General features: G+C 31.4%; 2 protein-coding genes across 2 annotated transcripts; both read left to right on the top strand.

Annotated features, from left to right (window-relative positions):
* Positions 1-5147: 5147 nt before the first annotated feature.
* Positions 5148-10388, top strand: LOC144545124 (aquaporin NIP2-1-like). The gene is made up of 5 exons (XM_078293703.1): positions 5148-5344; positions 5430-5654; positions 9403-9597; positions 9733-9794; positions 10013-10388. Exons 1-5 carry the CDS (start codon positions 5198-5200, stop codon positions 10293-10295), a joined length of 912 nt encoding a protein of 303 aa, XP_078149829.1. The 5' UTR covers positions 5148-5197; the 3' UTR covers positions 10296-10388.
* Positions 10389-17048: 6660 nt separating this feature from the next.
* Positions 17049-18596, top strand: LOC144544824 (uncharacterized). The gene is made up of 2 exons (XM_078293372.1): positions 17049-17332; positions 17869-18596. Exons 1-2 carry the CDS (start codon positions 17068-17070, stop codon positions 18594-18596), a joined length of 993 nt encoding a protein of 330 aa, XP_078149498.1. The 5' UTR covers positions 17049-17067.
* The last annotated feature ends 219 nt before the right edge of the window (positions 18597-18815 follow it).

Raw genomic sequence — 18815 nt, forward strand, 5'->3', positions numbered from 1 at the left:
AATTTAATTTACATCTGATTTGATAACATAAGTACAGAGAAAAGTAATTTGTTTGAAGAAGTAAGATGTTGGAAAATAAATATTTATATTATTATATATGATAATGGGTCTGACAGATAGACTAAATTATTCTATATGAAGAAATGATTTAAATTACTCTGCCTCGATCTATTCCATTTTACTTCTATTTACTTCTCATTTAACATCTTAAAATAAAATTTAAAATAAAATTTAAAATAAAATATTTACTGTAAACTAAATTTGGGAAATTTTTTCTATTTCATGTGTCTAAACCTAAAAATTCCAAACTTCTTGTTTACGTGTCGTGAATCGCTTACAACAATATATTGAATGTTAATGCACATTGTAAAAAAGATGTAGACTCAGAGGCGAAACTAGAAAATTAAGACTGCAGCTGAGTGGGCCACTCTTTTTTAGATAAAATATAAGTCAGGCTATTTAATTTTATACATATTTATAAAAAAAAATGGAGAAGAAAATACGCACATTTTAAGTATTTGAACTATCCCTTCTCAAGACGTAGACAAAATAATTAATTTTTATAAGGGCTTGAAGGAAATTTTGGTGAAGAGGTGAAGATAACAATGCGGGCTTTTGTGTCGCGGGAAAGAAAATAACTAAAGTAGCACTTCTCGGCATAGTGACAAATGAATTATTCGGGTTCAGTTCGGCGAGATCAAAAATTCGTGATTCGGGTATAATTCGGGTATAATTCGGGAATAATTCGGAATTATCCGGATCAGAAATCTCACTCGTGCAAGAGAGCAAAACAATAAAAAACCAAAAAAATAATTGTTCTTGGAAAAATTCAGGAAAAATTCGTGAATAATTAGTGAATAATTCGTAAAATTCGGGAAAAATTCGTAAAATTCGGGAATTATTCAGGTTTAATTCGGTCAAAGTTCGGTCAACCGAATAATTCGGTGTTCGGTTCAGCATCACCCCAAAAAAGAATTAAACGGGTATAATTCGGGTATCTTGTCACTATGCTTCTGGGACATGTGTTACACAATTAATAGCCGCATCAGATCCTGGTACTTTTGGACAGTGGATTTCAGGGATGCCTACTTCTTATTGGATGAAATAGTTGGGGCGTGTGGGGCTGAGGATCCAACGGTCTGGATTTAGTCTCAGCCATACTAAGAGAAATTCTGTGTTCATTGTAAATATATAAAGTCCGTTTTGAGATTCGTGACAGAATTATAGAACGGTTTATATTTTTATAATTGTACCCAAAGCTTTTCTTATTATTTCTCGTGCATGTCGCTTCCTTGGCTTTGAAAGAAAAGGTGTGTAGAAGGAAGAAGAAAATGGAGCCAATTCTGGTCTTCAGCCAAGTGGCGCAATCCGTAAGGAGGTGGAAGTCGGGCAGGAACGCTATGTTAGGAGCTTTCTTGTCTTCAGTTAAGTGGCAACTCGTCACGAGACAATTTGTCTTGTTTTTCTTGTTTTTATGTAAAAAGACTATTTTTCAGCAGTAACTTGAACTTTGGACAATACCAAAGTAATTAAAACCTAGCTAGCCAAATTAAATGTATGTGTTTGCGTCCTGTCAATTAGGCTATTAGCTTATCGTTTTATAGAAAAATAGAGAATAAATTTATTAATTCTAAATTCTGATATAACATGCAGTTTTTTTTTTTTTTCAGAAGTCAACTTTATATTTGGTAAGAACATAATATATTTAGGACATTTGGGACAATTGTAATATATATATAATTTGATATCCAAACGTCTTATATAATTTGATCCCATGCTAAAGATATTATAACTTTTGAATGGGAAGTCATAATTCAAAATCTGGATGGAAAATATTTTGTGAATATTAAATGTAAGTCAAATGCTATTTTCTAAAAAAGTTTACCTTTATAATATAATTAAACTCTGGGTTAGGTAGCTAGTTATTTTGTAATCATGATTAACCGACTTTCATTTACTTAAATAGAAGGTGCATGGTTGAGGCTTAGTTTATTTAAGTTCTTCTTGAACTTACGGAAATATTGCTATTTTCAATTAATTATACCTCATTCCTCTAGTAATTAATTAATAGATCAATATATATATGTTTATCTTCATGACCGACCAGTCGTCAATATCAGAAAATGACATTTTTTTATATGCCAAAGTTTAGAATTAGGTCACGCGTTTTCAGCATTTGATTAGTTGAGTTAATTAATAGAATACCATGTAATAATTGAATACCTTGCAAGATGACTTTTAATAAGCGAGTTGAAGGTAAATTATATATGTAAGGCGACGTTCATATATTGATTAAAATTGCTTTCATACATGTATTTAATATTAGGACTCTAGAATAATATATGGATATCTCCCATTTCTCCATTTTTATACATACATGTATTTAATATTAATTAGCTAGGACTCTAGAATAATATTTGGATATATCCATTTCTCCATTTTTATATTAAGCACATAGATCGATGTTATGATCTATCAATGACTATGATTAAAAGATGAAATTTCAGATTGAATATTAACTCTCCAATCAAATAGTATGTCTTATTTTGATCCAATGCATCCTTTTAATATTTTTCTATGTGTAGAAGTCTAAATTTATTTAGACATGCGTATTCACCACATACAAATTGTATCATTTTTCTGACTGGTCCTGATTTTTTTTTTAATTTTATTTAAGAAACCTTTTTGTTTGATTGATAAATAATTAGTTATGTCTTCATTTTCAAACTTGATAGTGTTATTTTCAATTTCCACCTGAATTATTCACGGACCTTATAATGTTTTTTTGTTGCCTAAGAATTTCAATATCTTAATCAGTATTATGTGTATTCCAAAAGGCCAAGCTATTTTCGAATTATATTAGTACTATTTAGAATTTAATGTCTTAAAATTGCGACAAAGAAAACCATACCTTGAGGATGTGTTAATTATTTCTTCAATGAATCTTTTGTTACAATTGTGACAAATATTTGTTAATTATGTAGTGCATATACTAGTGTGCATTTTACATAGTGACCCTAAATATAATTTGTTCAATAGGTATGACCACATATATATGCAAAAATAACAAAATATAATACAAGATTCACAAATTTTATACATTGTGGAATTGTTCCTGCATTCCAAATTTATTATTATATGCATGCTTGCTAGATATTGTAGTACAATAAAAAAGTTATCACTAGCTATAATAATTATATAGTAATTAAGGTTTTATTTGATTCAAAATATCCTCATTATCAAATGCAATAAAATATATATTCCATAATCAAGTCAAATGTATATAGTCGAACTTTTGGTATAAATAAACTAGTCGTCTTAATTAATTCCATTTGTTAGGTTTTGGGTATATATATATGGCACCGGCCGTCTAGTAGTAGATGAGGACAGATGTTCATTTTTATTATTTAATAACTATGATTAGTATGTTTTCAAAGAGAATTGAGATGTGAACTCACCTGTGCTCCTCTTGTAACTTTTTTTTTCACAGTTGGTTTTTATTTGGACAGCTGATCTTACAAATATATTGTACCAAATTCCTACAATTAATGCTATTCCTATCATTAATTCCTTCATAAATTTAGCTAAACTAATTTGATGTACGGAGAAAATTGAGCATCAAGTCACCCAACTAGATTAATACTTATACGTGATCTTCATGTGAGTTTCGAATTAATAACATCTCTTACAGAAGACATTGCATTTCCTACTAGACTAGACTAGCTAAATTAAGGCTGATTCTCAGCATAGTCTTTTGTGTGATGTTGAATTTATCAAATGACACTTCGGCTTCGATCGGCTCCGCTCGGCTCGGCTCCCCTCTCTCTCATTCTCTTCTCCATTCAAGGAGATAGAGACGAGAGAGGGGAGTATACTACTGTGTCAAACTAATTTGATGAAACATTGGGCAGAGTAGAAGTAAATTACAAAAGCATAGATCATATATATAGCTAGGCTGGAAAGAAGTTAATGCTTGAATGGAGAGGTTTTGAAACTCTTTTTGTTAGTTGGAAAATAAAATCATTACAAAAATATCTCAAACTTGTGTTCATATATATTAATTGAATTACTGCTATCTCTCTTCTTTTTGTAAGAGATGTTTCAAACAATGAGATCATTCGTTTCCTTCACTAAGTATATCTATATAATCTAGTTGCTGATAATTTGTACAAAATAGTTGATAGAGGGAGCCCACCTAACTTAAAAATTGGGTTAGTTTAATTAGGGAATCTGGACCCGCTCTCCTAGAGCCACACTGGCAGTTGTCTGGCACGCAGGGAGTAGTCACATGTAGATCCAAGTCATAACAGTACTACTTGTATGCTTCCTAGATACTGTGTATCTATTACTGATGAGAGCCAAGCATGAGTTTAAATGATCTATATACACACACACAAATGTATTATTATTTTATATTCTTCAGAATTTTTCCACTATTTTTTTGAGATAGGAAGATATGAAAACAATTAATATTTTCGGATGGTTCAGTTTTTTAGATCAGGTGATTTTCTACTCACTTAAAAAATTTATAACAACTTCTAAAATCTTTAAATTTAATTCCCAATTTTATTTTTATACGGAGATCATGTTAAGTAGTTCGATTCTACTATTTAGACTTTGAAAACAGAAATACATTCTTAATCAATAAAAATGTAAGGTTTCACTGACCTTAAAAAAGGGAAATATATATAGATTGATAGCACGAACTGACGTGCACATTGCAAAATACCCTAGCCTGATTTCTCTATTATTATTACTATTCTACAATTAGGTCGTAATTAATATGATGTAGTAATAATAGAAGTAAACTAGTAAAGTCTTCCATAACCAAGATAGCTCATTGAAAATAAAAAAAGTAAAGATTTGTTTTTTTTGAAGGTTGGCGGCGAAGTGCCGCCAACATTTGTATTGATATTAATATATAATAAAGATATTTACATATAGTCTAGACCATCCAATCAGCCCAAATGAGCTGATGTAATTAAGTAATATTTAAACTAATTGCCCGTAGCAAGGCACAAAAGGCCCCCCCCCCCCCCCCCCCCCCCCCCCCCCATGCCCTACAATGCCCATAAAAAAAATAAAAAAAGAAGATTATAAAAGCATGAATATTATATGAAAACTGTTCCTCTATAAAAAGCAGCATTGATCAGGTCAAGCCCTTAGAACCAACCGAGTTCAAAAAATTAAAGAAGAAATGGCTTCTAACCTCCGTGTCTCGAGCTTCAGAAACGAGATCCACGACATGGATACAGCTCAAATGGCCGCCACCTATAAACCAACAGTCCCGCCATCTCCTTCGCCATCTATCATTCTATACTACCCTCCAAATCTCTTCAAAAAAGTATGTACATGTTTACATACTCGATTTTTTTTACATAATTTCTATTCAAGCAAATGACATACTTTTTTTTGTTTCGGTTTTGAAGGTTATCTCGGAGATAATTGCTACGTTTTTGCTGGTGTTTGTGACATGCGGTGTAGCAGGGATAAGTGCGGCCAACCCATCACGTATATCTCAGTTGGGGCAGTCTGTCGCAGGAGGTCTCATTGTGACGGTCATGATATACTCAGTTGGTCATATCTCTGGTGCACACATGAATCCGGCAGTTACTCTTGCGTTCGCGACGTATCGCCACTTCCCATGGATACAGGTTTGACTTGTTTCTTTCTCTCTTAAATGTCAATAGATCTCTCTCTCTTCTCTCTCTTATGTATTGATGAGGAAGCAACTAGGCTGCCAGTTAGCCAAAGGAGAATAAAGGCATACCTCAGTTGAGGAATCAATTAAAGGATTTCTTTTAAGTCAGTTTCGTTTTAGGCAACCAAAACACACCTTAATATTTGAACTGTTTTGCAGATAAATTTTATGTTCATCTCTAAAAATCATGTAAACAATGATTTGGTTAAGTAATTAATTAATTATTTAAAGAAATGAACAAAGTCTTTCCAAATATAAATATTATCTTGAAAAAAAAATTATATAAATAATACTGAAAATTAAAAGTGATTTATATTCTCGTTTTTTTTTTTTTGGGCCTACCACTGAAATGGCCATATTAATCCAATGTTTGCAGTAGTTAGTTTTCAACTCATCTTACATTGACATTAATTAATAGCCATAATTAAGAATCAACTCCTGTTATATTTTCTAGAATAATAGTCACCTTCTGTCTAGAGTCATCCTTTATTTAAAATTATATAGATAAGGCTCATACGTCATGTATTAGTAATTTTATATATAGGTAGCTAAGAGTTGATCAAATCATGAAATTTGAGGTTTTCTTATAGAGTACCTCATCAGTTTAGCTTTAAGTTTTTGTTTTAGAGTTATCAAAATTGAAGTCGGATAGATCAGATAAGTTCCTTTGATATTAACAACAATTAATTAATTTCATAGTGCTGTCAACTACCTTCATATACTGTCTTCTAAAAAGATATCTTAATGTATTAATTATATTATATTATATTATATTATTCTGATAATTACATGGTTTTAAACTTTCAACTGGCAGCAATTGTCTCCAGAGAATGAATTATCTAAACCAAACATGATTGTCATGCCAGTTGTTTTTCAAGCTACCAAGAATAAAACTCTATTATTTTAATTCACTTCAGTTTTATTAGAATCTGAAAATAAGTTGGTACCCCAACTCGGTACCAGTTTTAAAGAATCTTATAACTGAACTCCAAACAATAAAAAACTTCACATAAAAACATCACAAAAATTAATATCATTAAAAACCAACAACATATATAATATTAATAACAATCGACCACCATGATATTTTGTTAATAATTTCAAATCCAATCCTAACTGCATTGGTAAGTCGAAAAAATTAGGAGGTAAGATTAATTGTAGCTTAAAATAAAAAAAAAACATTTTGCTTAGACTAACACTAAAGAAGCCAATTTGATAATAATACTGTTCTTGCAATTAAGTAGAGTAATTTACTATCTATTCAATGTAATCAATGATACATTCCATAATTATTGTATTGTACCACAATAAGAAGAAAAAAAATATTATAATGTGCAATCCAGCTCCGTATATTTTGTGAATTTAAGAATAATATCCCAGTTCTAATTTATGAGTAGGGTTAAAATGTTCCATTGGTTTTGTATTCCATCATGCTCCAACATCATTATCTCTATTTTCAATGTCTAAATAATCGATCTAAACCATTCCACATGACTTTCATATTAAAATATGCTTTGATAACAAATTTTATAATTTTTATAATTTGTTTAGTAATTGTTTGGAGGGGGTACAAAATCATTATTTTTGAATAGTTCAGCATCTTCAATAAACAATGATTTTGTACCTATCTTAAAAAATAGCAAAAAAGTTTAAAAAAATATAAAATTTTGTATCCAACCATATTTTAATATGAAAATAACATTGAATGGTTCAGATCGATTATTTAAAATATAAAAATACAGATAACGATGTTAGAGTATGATGGAACACAAAACTAATGAGGCATTCGGACCGTTGGGGTTAAGTTATCAGGAACCCTCTTAATTAATTAAACATGCAATATTTTACATGTAGAAGACGGAGAATAAAACAACAAAGGTGGCCCACAGAAAGAACCTTTAGAAATAAAGGGTTGACGAGCAACAGCAAGCATATATATATATATATAGATTGGCTTCTCTACTTACATAAGCATATGAGAGTATATGCTTATAAATTATTTTTTTCATTTTCAAAATTCAAAAAGCCGATCTGAACCGTTAGATGTGATCTCTATATTGAAATGTGCTTGGAGACCAAATTTTACATTTTTCTGATTTTTTTTACTATTTATTAAGCCACTTTGAAAATCGCTAATCCAACAGTGGCTTAACAAAACAGTAAAATCAGAAGCCACCGTTGGATTAGAGATTTTCAAAGTGGCTTAATAAATAGTAAAAAAATTCAAAAAAATGTAAAATTTGGTCTCCAAGCACATTTCAATATAGAGATCACATCTAACGGTTCAGATCGACTTTTTGGATTTTGAAAACGAAAAAATGACTTATAAGCATATACCCTCATATGTTTATGGAAGTAGAGTAGCCAACCTCCTTCCTATATATATATATATAAATTATGCCAATTTGGTGCAAATTAATATCATAAGAAACCGTTGGGGTTAAGTTATCAGGAACCCTCTTAATTAATTAAACATGCAATATTTTACATGTAGAAGACGAAGAATAAAACAACAAAGGTGGCCCACAGAAAGAACCTTTAGAAACAGGCTTTGAAAAAAAAAGAACCAATGTCAATCAAGTTGATGCAATGAGAAGAACATCAACCAATCCACTAGTTATTTTATTTTATGATTGCTTTGTTGTTGCTGTCAGGAGACTTGATTTGTGGGCCCACACCAACAAATTCATATCCTATCATCACTCAGGAACCGCAACCAATGAGGCTAATCAACAAACCAAGTCTCTTGCAATGATGCCCCAATTACACAGTTTACAAATTTATATAAATAAATTAAACAATAGGGCTCCAATCATGCAGAATTGTATTGCAATTAACAATATTAATATATATTACCCCATATTTTGCTGTAACAACATACAAAATAAAAATGCTGTGGCATATACAATTTTATATAAAGTTGAAAATAAATTAAATTTTCTTGAATTAGATGCATTTCAACAGGAGTTTATGGGCCTGACAACTACGTTTTTATTTTTTTTTGTAAAAGTTCAAATAAAATGTCATTTACTCAAAAACAATTTAAACAAAATGTCATGTGGGTTCCATTACCTTAATTTTCACCTTCTCTCTCCTTTTTTTTTTCCTTCGTTCACTTGCAATATTTTCATAATTTTGAATTTTCAGTTTTCTTAATTAAGATTAATTTTCAATTTAAAAATTCTAGTTTTTTATATTTATAATTAAATTTTATAATCTTTTACACCTGTTTAAAAAATTTTGCTTCATATATATTTTAGAAACTTATTAATGAAATATAAAAAAATTATATTATTAAACTCCTCCAAGTTTCAAATTTAAAATATAATGTTAAATGGATGACATTTAAAAAACTTCTAAAACAAGATATTGAAATTGTATCTCTCAAAATGTTTAATTATTTAACTCCTTCGAGTTTCAAATTTGATGTGAAATTATATTTCTTTGTATTTTAAAAACTAGTAATTTTTAAATTTAGTTTTTATGGAATTAGATAATTAAAAACGTCAAAACGAAAAGCACAAAAATTTAAACTAGGAAATAAAAATGTATAAATGTTAAGAAATATAAAATTTCTAAATATCACATAATATTGACTGAATTATAAACATAATAGCTTTTTAGTTTTCATACTTTCAGTTATGTTATACTTCACAAAAAAGATGTTATTTTTTTTTATAATTTAACAACTTCATATGTAGGTGCCTTTCTACTGGGCAGCTCAATTTACAGGAGGAATAAGCGCCGCATTCTTACTGCGGGAAGTGATCCACCCGATCACAGATATCGGGTGCACCTTTCCGTTGGGTGCCAACTGGCGTGCCTTCATCATAGAAGTAATTGTCACCTTTAACATGATTTTTGTCACCTTTGCCGTTGCAACTGATACAAGAGCGGTTAGTGCCCTTGATTAGTACTAATTAACTTGTTGTAATTTTCATTGTTTATCTTCTTAAAATTATTTTTTCTTTATGCTTATGTTGTTGAGTAATTTAGTGATGTGATTAATTGTTTGATTTTATCGATGGCAGGTAGGTGAGCTTGCGGGAATGGCAGTAGGCTCTTCAGTCTGCATAACCTCAATTTTTGCGGGGTAATTTAAATTAGGATTAGTTTACCGGACATTAATTTAATTACTAAATGAAGTTGCTTCCTATCAAATATATAATTCTCTACTGGTAAGTCATACTTAAAATTTAAATTGCACTCAATATATTATGCACTTAAACAAAAGACTAACAACCAAACAATTAAAAGACTAAATAAATTATGGAGTATAATAGTAAAAGCAAATAAAACGGGGAAATGCAGGGCGGTATCAGGAGGATCCATGAACCCAGTTAGAACCCTAGCACCAGCACTGGCAAGCAGTATCTACAAAGGGCTATGGATCTATTTCATAGCCCCACCAATGGGAACACTATTAGGCGGCGGTGCATACACCATCATCAAACTAAAAGATAAACCCATGGGGTCCAGCCTGGGGGGGAGCAGTCAGAAGTTGTCATCGTTCAAGATTCGACGCATGCAGAGCATGGGAAAGCCTGTTCCTGACTATGAAGAGGAAGATGCTCAGATGACCAACACTGTGTGAAAGTTTGTTAGGTCCTTATAAATCTGTATCATGGTTTAGTTATACCTGGGGACTAGCTAGGTTAGCCTCTTTTTGATGTTTTTTTTTTACTTGTCTACTTTTTCTTGGTTAAAATTTAGCTGGGAAAAGTACTTTTCTGTACAAGTATTGTACTCCCATCTTGTATAATTCTGTACTCCAATCTTGTTTAATAAAGTGTCATTTTCTTTTTTCTATTTGCCTTATAATTAATTTTTGTTGTTTACTTTTTCTTTGTTAAAATTTAGCTGGGAGGTTACAAACTTTTAATTCTGTACCAGCATTGTACTACTACCATCTTGTAGAATTATGTATATTTTTGTTAAGATGTCGTTTAATCAAATGTAATTTTCTTTTTGCATCCCTCTGATTTCTTCTTTATCATATGAAACAACAGTCTATCACTTTAAGTTAGAGCCCATGTAAGGGGTTTTTGATACGATATATTGGGCTGATAATTAGATTATTGTAGCCCATCCAATCCAAGCTGTGAATAATTGGGCCTAAAAATGGGTTGGGCTGTTATACTAAATTACGTAGTCTTGCATATCCAGATCATCCAACTTTTAAATCGGAAATGGACGGTTGGATTGGATCACTCTTGACCCTTTTCAATAAATCCACATTAAGAGGTCAATTTGATGGGAGGGAAGGTGAGGTACAAATTCATTTTTATATGTTCCACAAATTTATAAAAAGAGAGAGAAGCTGAATTTTTCATCTCCTCTTATACCCTTCCCAGCAATAAGTGAACCTTGTCCCCCTTCAAAATGAAGTTTAGAGAAAATAAATATGATTTAATAATATTTTCTATCTCCTTCTACAACCTTACATCCTCACTTTTTATTTTCACTGTGGACCATGACCAAAATCTCAAATTTATTTGAAGCATAATTAATCGTTTGAAGTCGATTTGATAGATTTTGAAGACAGAAAATATATTGTTAAAATATTAGAGGAAGCACGTTAGCCATACATTTTTTTTATTTTTAAGATTTAAATTTTGAATTATTGAAGTTTTCAAAAATGGAGGCACAAAAATTAAAGGCATTTGAACCCTCGTCATGTGTATATATATATATATATATATATATAGAGTTAGGCTGGAGTGCTATGGATAGCATAGAGGCCTCTATGCTACGGCTCAATATTCGAGTTTTCAAAATCCAAACGGTCGATCCGAACCGTTCATCTTATTCTCCATATTAATATCTGCTTGGAGACCAAATTTTACATTTTTCTGAATTTTGTTACTATTTATTAAGTATTTTACAAAATTGTTGATCCAACGGTGGCTGCACAAAACAGTAAAACCGTTGGATTAGCGATTTTCAAAGTGGCTTAATAAATAGTAAAAAAATTCAGAAAATTATAAAATTTGGTCTCCAAGCAGATATTAATATGGAGAATAAGATGAACGGTTCGGATCGACCGTTTGGATTTTGAAAACTCGAATATTGAGCCGTAGCATAGAGGCCACTATGCTATCCATAGCACCCCAGCCTAACTCTATATATATATATATATATATATATAGAGAGAGAGAGAGAGAGAGGGGTTGGCTAAGCTCAAAATGTTTTTTTTTTCTAGCCTCCGGAACAAACGGCTCGGTTTTTTTATTTTCAAAGTTCAAATAGTTGATTGAAACTGTTAGATGTTCAATCTATATTAAAATGTGTTTGGAGACCAAATTTTACATTTTTTTTAATTTTTCTTACTATTTATTAAGATGGTTTGAAAATCACAGTTTTTCAATGGTGAAGAAATTTAATAAAAACAACGATCTTCAAACCATCTTAATAAATAGTAAATAAATTTCAAAAAATGTAAAATTTGGTCTCCGAGACATTTTAATATAGATCGAACATCTAACAGTTTCGATCGACTGTTTGAACTTTGAAAATCGGAAAACTGAACCGTTTATTCCGGAGGCTAGGAAAATATATTTTGAGCTTAGCCAACCTCTCTTTCTCTCTCTCTCTCTCTCTCTCTATATATATATATATATGAGGAGGGATCCAATTATACCATTTTATGGTGACACATCTTGACACCATATGTTTATAAGTCATTATAGCGATTTCAAAGCTCAAACAATCGATATGAACCATTCATCATGATCTCCATATTAAAATGTTCTTGAAGAATAAATTTTACATTTTTTAGAAATTTTTTAGTATTTATTAAGATGTGTACAAAATTGTTGTTTTGAGACAATTGTGGACCAATAGGTACATATTAATAGAGTTATTTGGCTTTACGCAGCACAATTGTTATATTTTTTTCAATTTGTTTATATTCCTCTTATGCTGCGTGAAGCCAAAATATCTCTGTCAATATCTTAATTGCATGCCTATTTTTCTACATGTGTATTAAATGTCGTGGGTATTATTCAATATTTTTCTGCATGGGTAGTATTCAACTATTCATGTATTTTTCTCGTGGGTATTATTCAGTATTTTACATGCATAATTATCGACATCATGAGTATTTGATTGAAGTCACGCAAATGATTGATAAAATGTTGGTGATAGCAATTTATTTAATTACAATAATTTATAATCTAATAATGTAAAATAAAATACTGACCAAATTAGCATAATATAACGACATTAAATGAACTTATACAATAACTTCAGAACGACATAATATACCAAATTATGTCCAAACTATCTTACCCGAATTCAATCCAACTAACAAATAAAATATGAATGTAGCAAATCCATTTAATCGCCTTCAATTCATCGAGAAAATAAAACATTAAATCAGAAAACCAATCTACCATCCTTCAGTCCATCTAGCAAATAAAACATCAAACTACCAAATCCACTTCAATCCATCCACCAAATAAACCATTATCAATACAGCAAACCCATTTACCCGTTTTTAAAACTCTCAATTTATAACAATATTACACCCATCTTTTGTAGTTTGGACACTGAACGACACAGTATTATAATTTTTTGGAAGCCCGAAATATATGTGGGATCTCTATACGGATATTTATTAAAGAATCAGTGTAGAAAGCCTTGAGAGAGCTACACGGACGTTTATTAGGAATTGTACACGGATTATTGTTTAAATAACAGTGTAGAAAGCTTTGAGAGAGCTACACAGATATTTATTAAAGAACCGTGTAGAAAGGTAGGAATTGTACACGGATGTTTTTTTAAATAACAGTGTAAAAAGCTTGAGAGAGCTACACGGACCTTTATATAAAGAGTCGTGTAGAAATGTTATTTTAGGGTTTTGGTTATATAAAAGGCCTTCTCCTTCCAGTGCCGTTTTGATCAATTAATACTCTCTCTCTCTATATTGAATGTTGGTCTGATTTCTGCGCATAAGGAGGCCGGATCTGAGATCTTTGAAAGTGAGAAGTAAAGAAAACGTCTAAGGTCTCCATCATCAGATCTAAGGAAAACCGTTGAAGATCAGTACTAACGCTTCCGCCTAAAGATGTCTGCACTTAAGAACTGTAAGATTTAAATTACTTTGCTATTTTATTTTGGATTTACGGATTCCGGATTGCTTGTATTTTTTAATTGCAAAACACGTCATGAATTATTAAGACTATCATTTGATATCAGAGCAATCGTAAATTCATATAATATGCAATAATTTTTTTTTTACGAAATTGATTTTCAGGGGTTCGTATAAAAGCTATACAGATTCAATTAATTTTATGTATAAATATTTTCTTTTAATTTTGGAGGAATTTTAACTGAGAATTTTTATTCTCTATTATGTATGCACATATATGTTGATGGATGTCATTTGGAAATGCAATATGTTGAAGATCTTTAACCAAGAGAAATCATGTCATGGATCACATGCATACTCTTTTTTGATATGTTGGATCTAATATGCCTTAGTTTGTATGAAATTTCGGTCCAAATTAAATCATAACCAAGCGTTTTGGCAATTTGGGCCAAAGCTTGATCATGTGGTTACTAAGTGGTAAGGATATAACTTTTATACAAACATTGTATTGGATCTTAAAGAGTATATGTTATGTTTTATCACATGGGATTGCATGTACAAAAGGCTTTGTATATATATATGTTGCATGAATTGTAATCTTCTACCTTTTCTTGTTACTAACTAATACTAAATTATAATTGTAGTATGGACCAAAGCAAAAATGTTACACCAAAGAGCAGATCGACAATGTCAGATGTATGTGGGCAAGGTAATTTTAATTTAAATTTTGTAATGCTCAATATGAATTTGTATAATTTTGTATAATTTAGTGTACATGAATTATTTATACTATTGTATAGTTTTGGAATTCTGAGTTTAAAAGACCTCTGTTTAACTAAAGTTGGAGGCTAGCTACCAAAAAAAAAATTGGAAAAAATATGACAATTCTACACGGACATTTAACTAAAGTCCGTGTAAAAAGGTATTTAAACATTAAAAAAAAATTGGGAAAAAAAAACAATTCTACATGGACATTTAACTAAAGTTCGTGTAGAAAAGTATTTAGACATTAAAAAAAATTGAAAAAAAAAAAATTCTACACGGACATTTAACTAAAGTCCATATAGAAAGGTATTTAAACATAAAAAAAATAAGAGAGCTATACGAACATTTAGCTAAATATCCGTGTAGAAAGAGTAATCGTACACGGACATTTAGCTAAATGTCAGTATAGAAAGAGTAATCGTACACGGCTATTTATGTAATAATCCGTGTAGCTCGGTTATTTTGAGAGCGACGCTGGCAAGTGTTTGTACACCGTTGTTTATGTAATAATCCGTGTAGCTCTCGATAATCGCACACGGGTAAATATTCGTGTGTAAATATTCAGGAATTTCTACACCCTCACATTCCACACGGCAGAAAATCCGTGTAGCTCTTCTGTTTATGTCCGTTTATAGTCACTTATTATGTAGTAGTGTTGGTAGAATTCCCAAAAATCATGAATGTTTGTAATTTATTATATCAGCTATTTTGCTGTTCACAGTATGAATTTGGGCAACAGATCGAATATCTTGCAAAGAAAAAAGAAATAGAGAGCTATAATTTTGTTACGGACAACTGAATATTATGCTCCAGAGCCGAGTGTAAAAATAAAGAAAAATGAATGAGAGGTGAAGAGTGCATCGATCGTAAAAAATCTTCTCCTTTACACCGATTTACAGTAGAAATCAGTGAAATTAATTATTACATATGTAACATACACATGAGAACGAACTAAAGACGCCTTAATTAACATGCCCTCGTATTCTGGTGCAACGACTATCCCCCTAAATTTCGCGTCAAATTATATTTGCCATCGTAAGATTCAAGGTTTCTCCAACTTTAATTAGTATAAAATATACTAATTAAACCCATAAATTTGACGCGTATATCTAGCCAGTTGTCATGTTTACATGCGACGACTGTGCTTACACATGAATAATTTGCTCGCCTTTGCCCCCATTTACTCAATCCCCAATTTACTCCAATCAAACCTTACACCTCTCTAAGCCACAAAAATCCAAAACCTGAAACTAATATTGGCTAAATAGTACCAATTCTAGAGTACAAATTAGGTGACCTTTTTGCATGCCAAATCAATTTCAGTAATAATATTAAATTGAATGACATTTATACCAAGAAATTGATTCTTAAGGAAATCTTTCTTCTTTCTAAATAATAAATTTAGTGCATATATAATATTTTTAGTTTTCTAATCAACAAACTGTATAACTTTTTGCTAAATAAAAAGATTGTTATATGAGGAGGGTTCAAATGCCTCTATTTTTTGTGTCTTCATCATGTCTCCATTTTTTAAAACTTTAATAACTCAAAATTTAAATCTTATAATTCAAAATAAAACCGTTGGATGTGAACTACATCATTTTATCTATGCATATGTAAAAAATTATGGTATTTCAACTTTGTTTTGGTTGTCATCTTGAGCTTGTAAAAATTTATAGTAATGTGCATAATTTCTAGACGTTGATTTTTCAACTTATTGATTCATATAAAAAAAAAATCAAAATGTGATAATTTTTTATGGACACATAGAGAAAATAACATAGATCACATCTAATGGTTTTATTTTGACGTTTAAGTTTTAAACTTTGAGTTATTTAAGTTTTTAAAAATGGAGGCATGATGGAGGCACAAAAAATGGAGGCATTTGAACCCTCCTCTTGTTATATTTATCAAGTTTACATTTAAATTATTAAATACATATTAACATAAAAACGCCCATATATACAAACTCAAATGTTCGATAGAAACATGACCTTATTTATTTATTTTTTTCATTTTTCTGTTAAAGTCCACCATTGATTCTCACATATATTGTTACTCCAATCCACACATACATTCTCGTACTCGCCTTTGCCCCTATTTACTTAATCTCCAATTTACTCCAATCCAACCTTACACCTCTCTAAGCCACAAAAATCCAAAACCCTAAACTAATACTGGCTACTTAATAAAAATTCTAGAGTACAAAGGTTTAATGGTTGATTTTTTTTAAGAAAACAATTCATTTAATTCAGTTAATTCTTTTACCAATTGTAGAGTACATTTTGAATACCTCAATCCTTACCTTAACCTCAACTTCAGTTAATTCTTTTCAATTACCTCTCCCTTAAGTTACGTAACAAAACCTTAAATTACTTCACGTGCATGTTCTCTTATCAACTAATTCCTTCATTCATTCCTTCTATGTTAGGTCAACCTTTGACGCACTCTTTGCTGCTATAAAATGGCAGGGTTTACAAAGTCAAACAATAAGATTTCTTGTTCTTCCATGGCTTCAATGTTTGCAATTACCCGTCCATGGACGGTGCTCGTCTTGTTCCTAACAGCCTGTCTCTTCATTGTATCAGTCTCAGCTGACAATGATACATTGCCGAAACTCCCTCCAAACACTCATGTAATCAACCCTCGTGGTCGACGTGACGTATTGATCAGTTGTGTGAACGGTAAAAAAAAGCAGACATGCACCGCTACATGCCCCATCCGTTGCCGCAACAAGTGTGTTGGCGTTTGTCCCAGTTGCAAGACCTACTGCCGTAAGTATTTAAAATTTTAAACACACAGACATACATATAGCAGTACATCTGGTTAAAAAAAGATGTATTCTTATGCCACAGTAAAGTTTTATATTTTCAAAATAAATATAGTCATGCCAGTAATTCATGGATGTCGGGTAAAGAGGAAGCTATAAACAAAATGATTCCATAAACCGAATAGAAACGAACATAGTAATTTTTTTTTCATTTTTTTCCTTTTTTTGCAAAAAAATATGAATCACAGTTTTTCTGTAACAAGATCCATCTGAAACAAATATATCCTAATAATTTTAAAAATGGTATGAGTAACATAGTTCTGAAAACGGTATGAACAAGATTTAGTGATCAATTCTTATTGCATTATCAAAAGAATACTTAATTTACAAGGAAGTTAATAACAATATTCATTTTTAGTCATCTTGGATTGATTTAAGAAAACCATATATATTTTCAAAAGCATTTCAATGGCATGATACTCCATTGCAATATTCAAGTATCTAACTATTGTCGTTTTTGTGGTGTTGGTATTTGGGTAGTTTGCGACCTTTTCCCAGGTACAGTCTGTGGCGACCCTCGCTTCACTGGCGCTGATGGGAACATCTTTTATTTCCATGGGAAAAAAGACCATGATTTTTGCATACTCTCCGACAATGCTTTGCACATCAATGCCCACTTCATTGGTAAACACAACCCCGAAAAGAGTCGCGACTTCACCTGGATTCAAGCACTCGGTATAATCTTTGGCGAGAACCACAAGCTCTACATCGGCGTAGAAAAAACCATGACATGGGATGACCGCACCGATCGCCTTGTCATTACCTTTGATGGAGAGCACATTGATATACCGATTGAGACAAAAGCCGAATGGGTCCCTACAACAGTGCCTTCGCTCTTTGTTACACGAACATCCGGAACAAACGGAATTATAGTTGAGTTGAGGGGAATCTTTACAATAATAGCAAATGCAGTCCCAATCACAAAGGAGGAATCCAAAATCCACAACTACAGGGTAATGCCCGATGACAGCCTGGCTCACCTCGACCTGTCGTTCAAATTCCACGCACTTAGCGATGGCGTGCATGGAGTTCTAGGTCAAACGTACCGGCCAGACTATGTTAACAAGCTGGATGTGAGCAAGAAAATGCCGCTGATAAATGGTGCTGCCAATTACTCCTCTTCTGCTATTTTTGCCACTGATTGTGCTGTTGCCAGGTTCCATGGCAACCCTGAAATAGCCATGGTAACTGAAACATCTGATAATTAATGCATTTGCAGACAAATGATTATTCAAGATAGTATATATAAGATCTAAATGAAGCTTTTCCACTAAAAAATGGAGGAAGAATGAATAAATGATGGCTGTAATGCTATTACTTGAGGAGTTTGCTATTGCTTTAAATTTTAATAATTATTTTTTCTGATGTTTCGGGACATTGTAATTTTTTATGATTTGAATTAATTAGTACACTTTTTTTGTTTTAAT

This window comes from Carex rostrata, chromosome 27 (genome assembly GCF_964058835.1).
Source record: "Carex rostrata chromosome 27, lpCarRost1.2, whole genome shotgun sequence".
NCBI lineage: Eukaryota > Viridiplantae > Streptophyta > Magnoliopsida > Poales > Cyperaceae > Carex > Carex rostrata.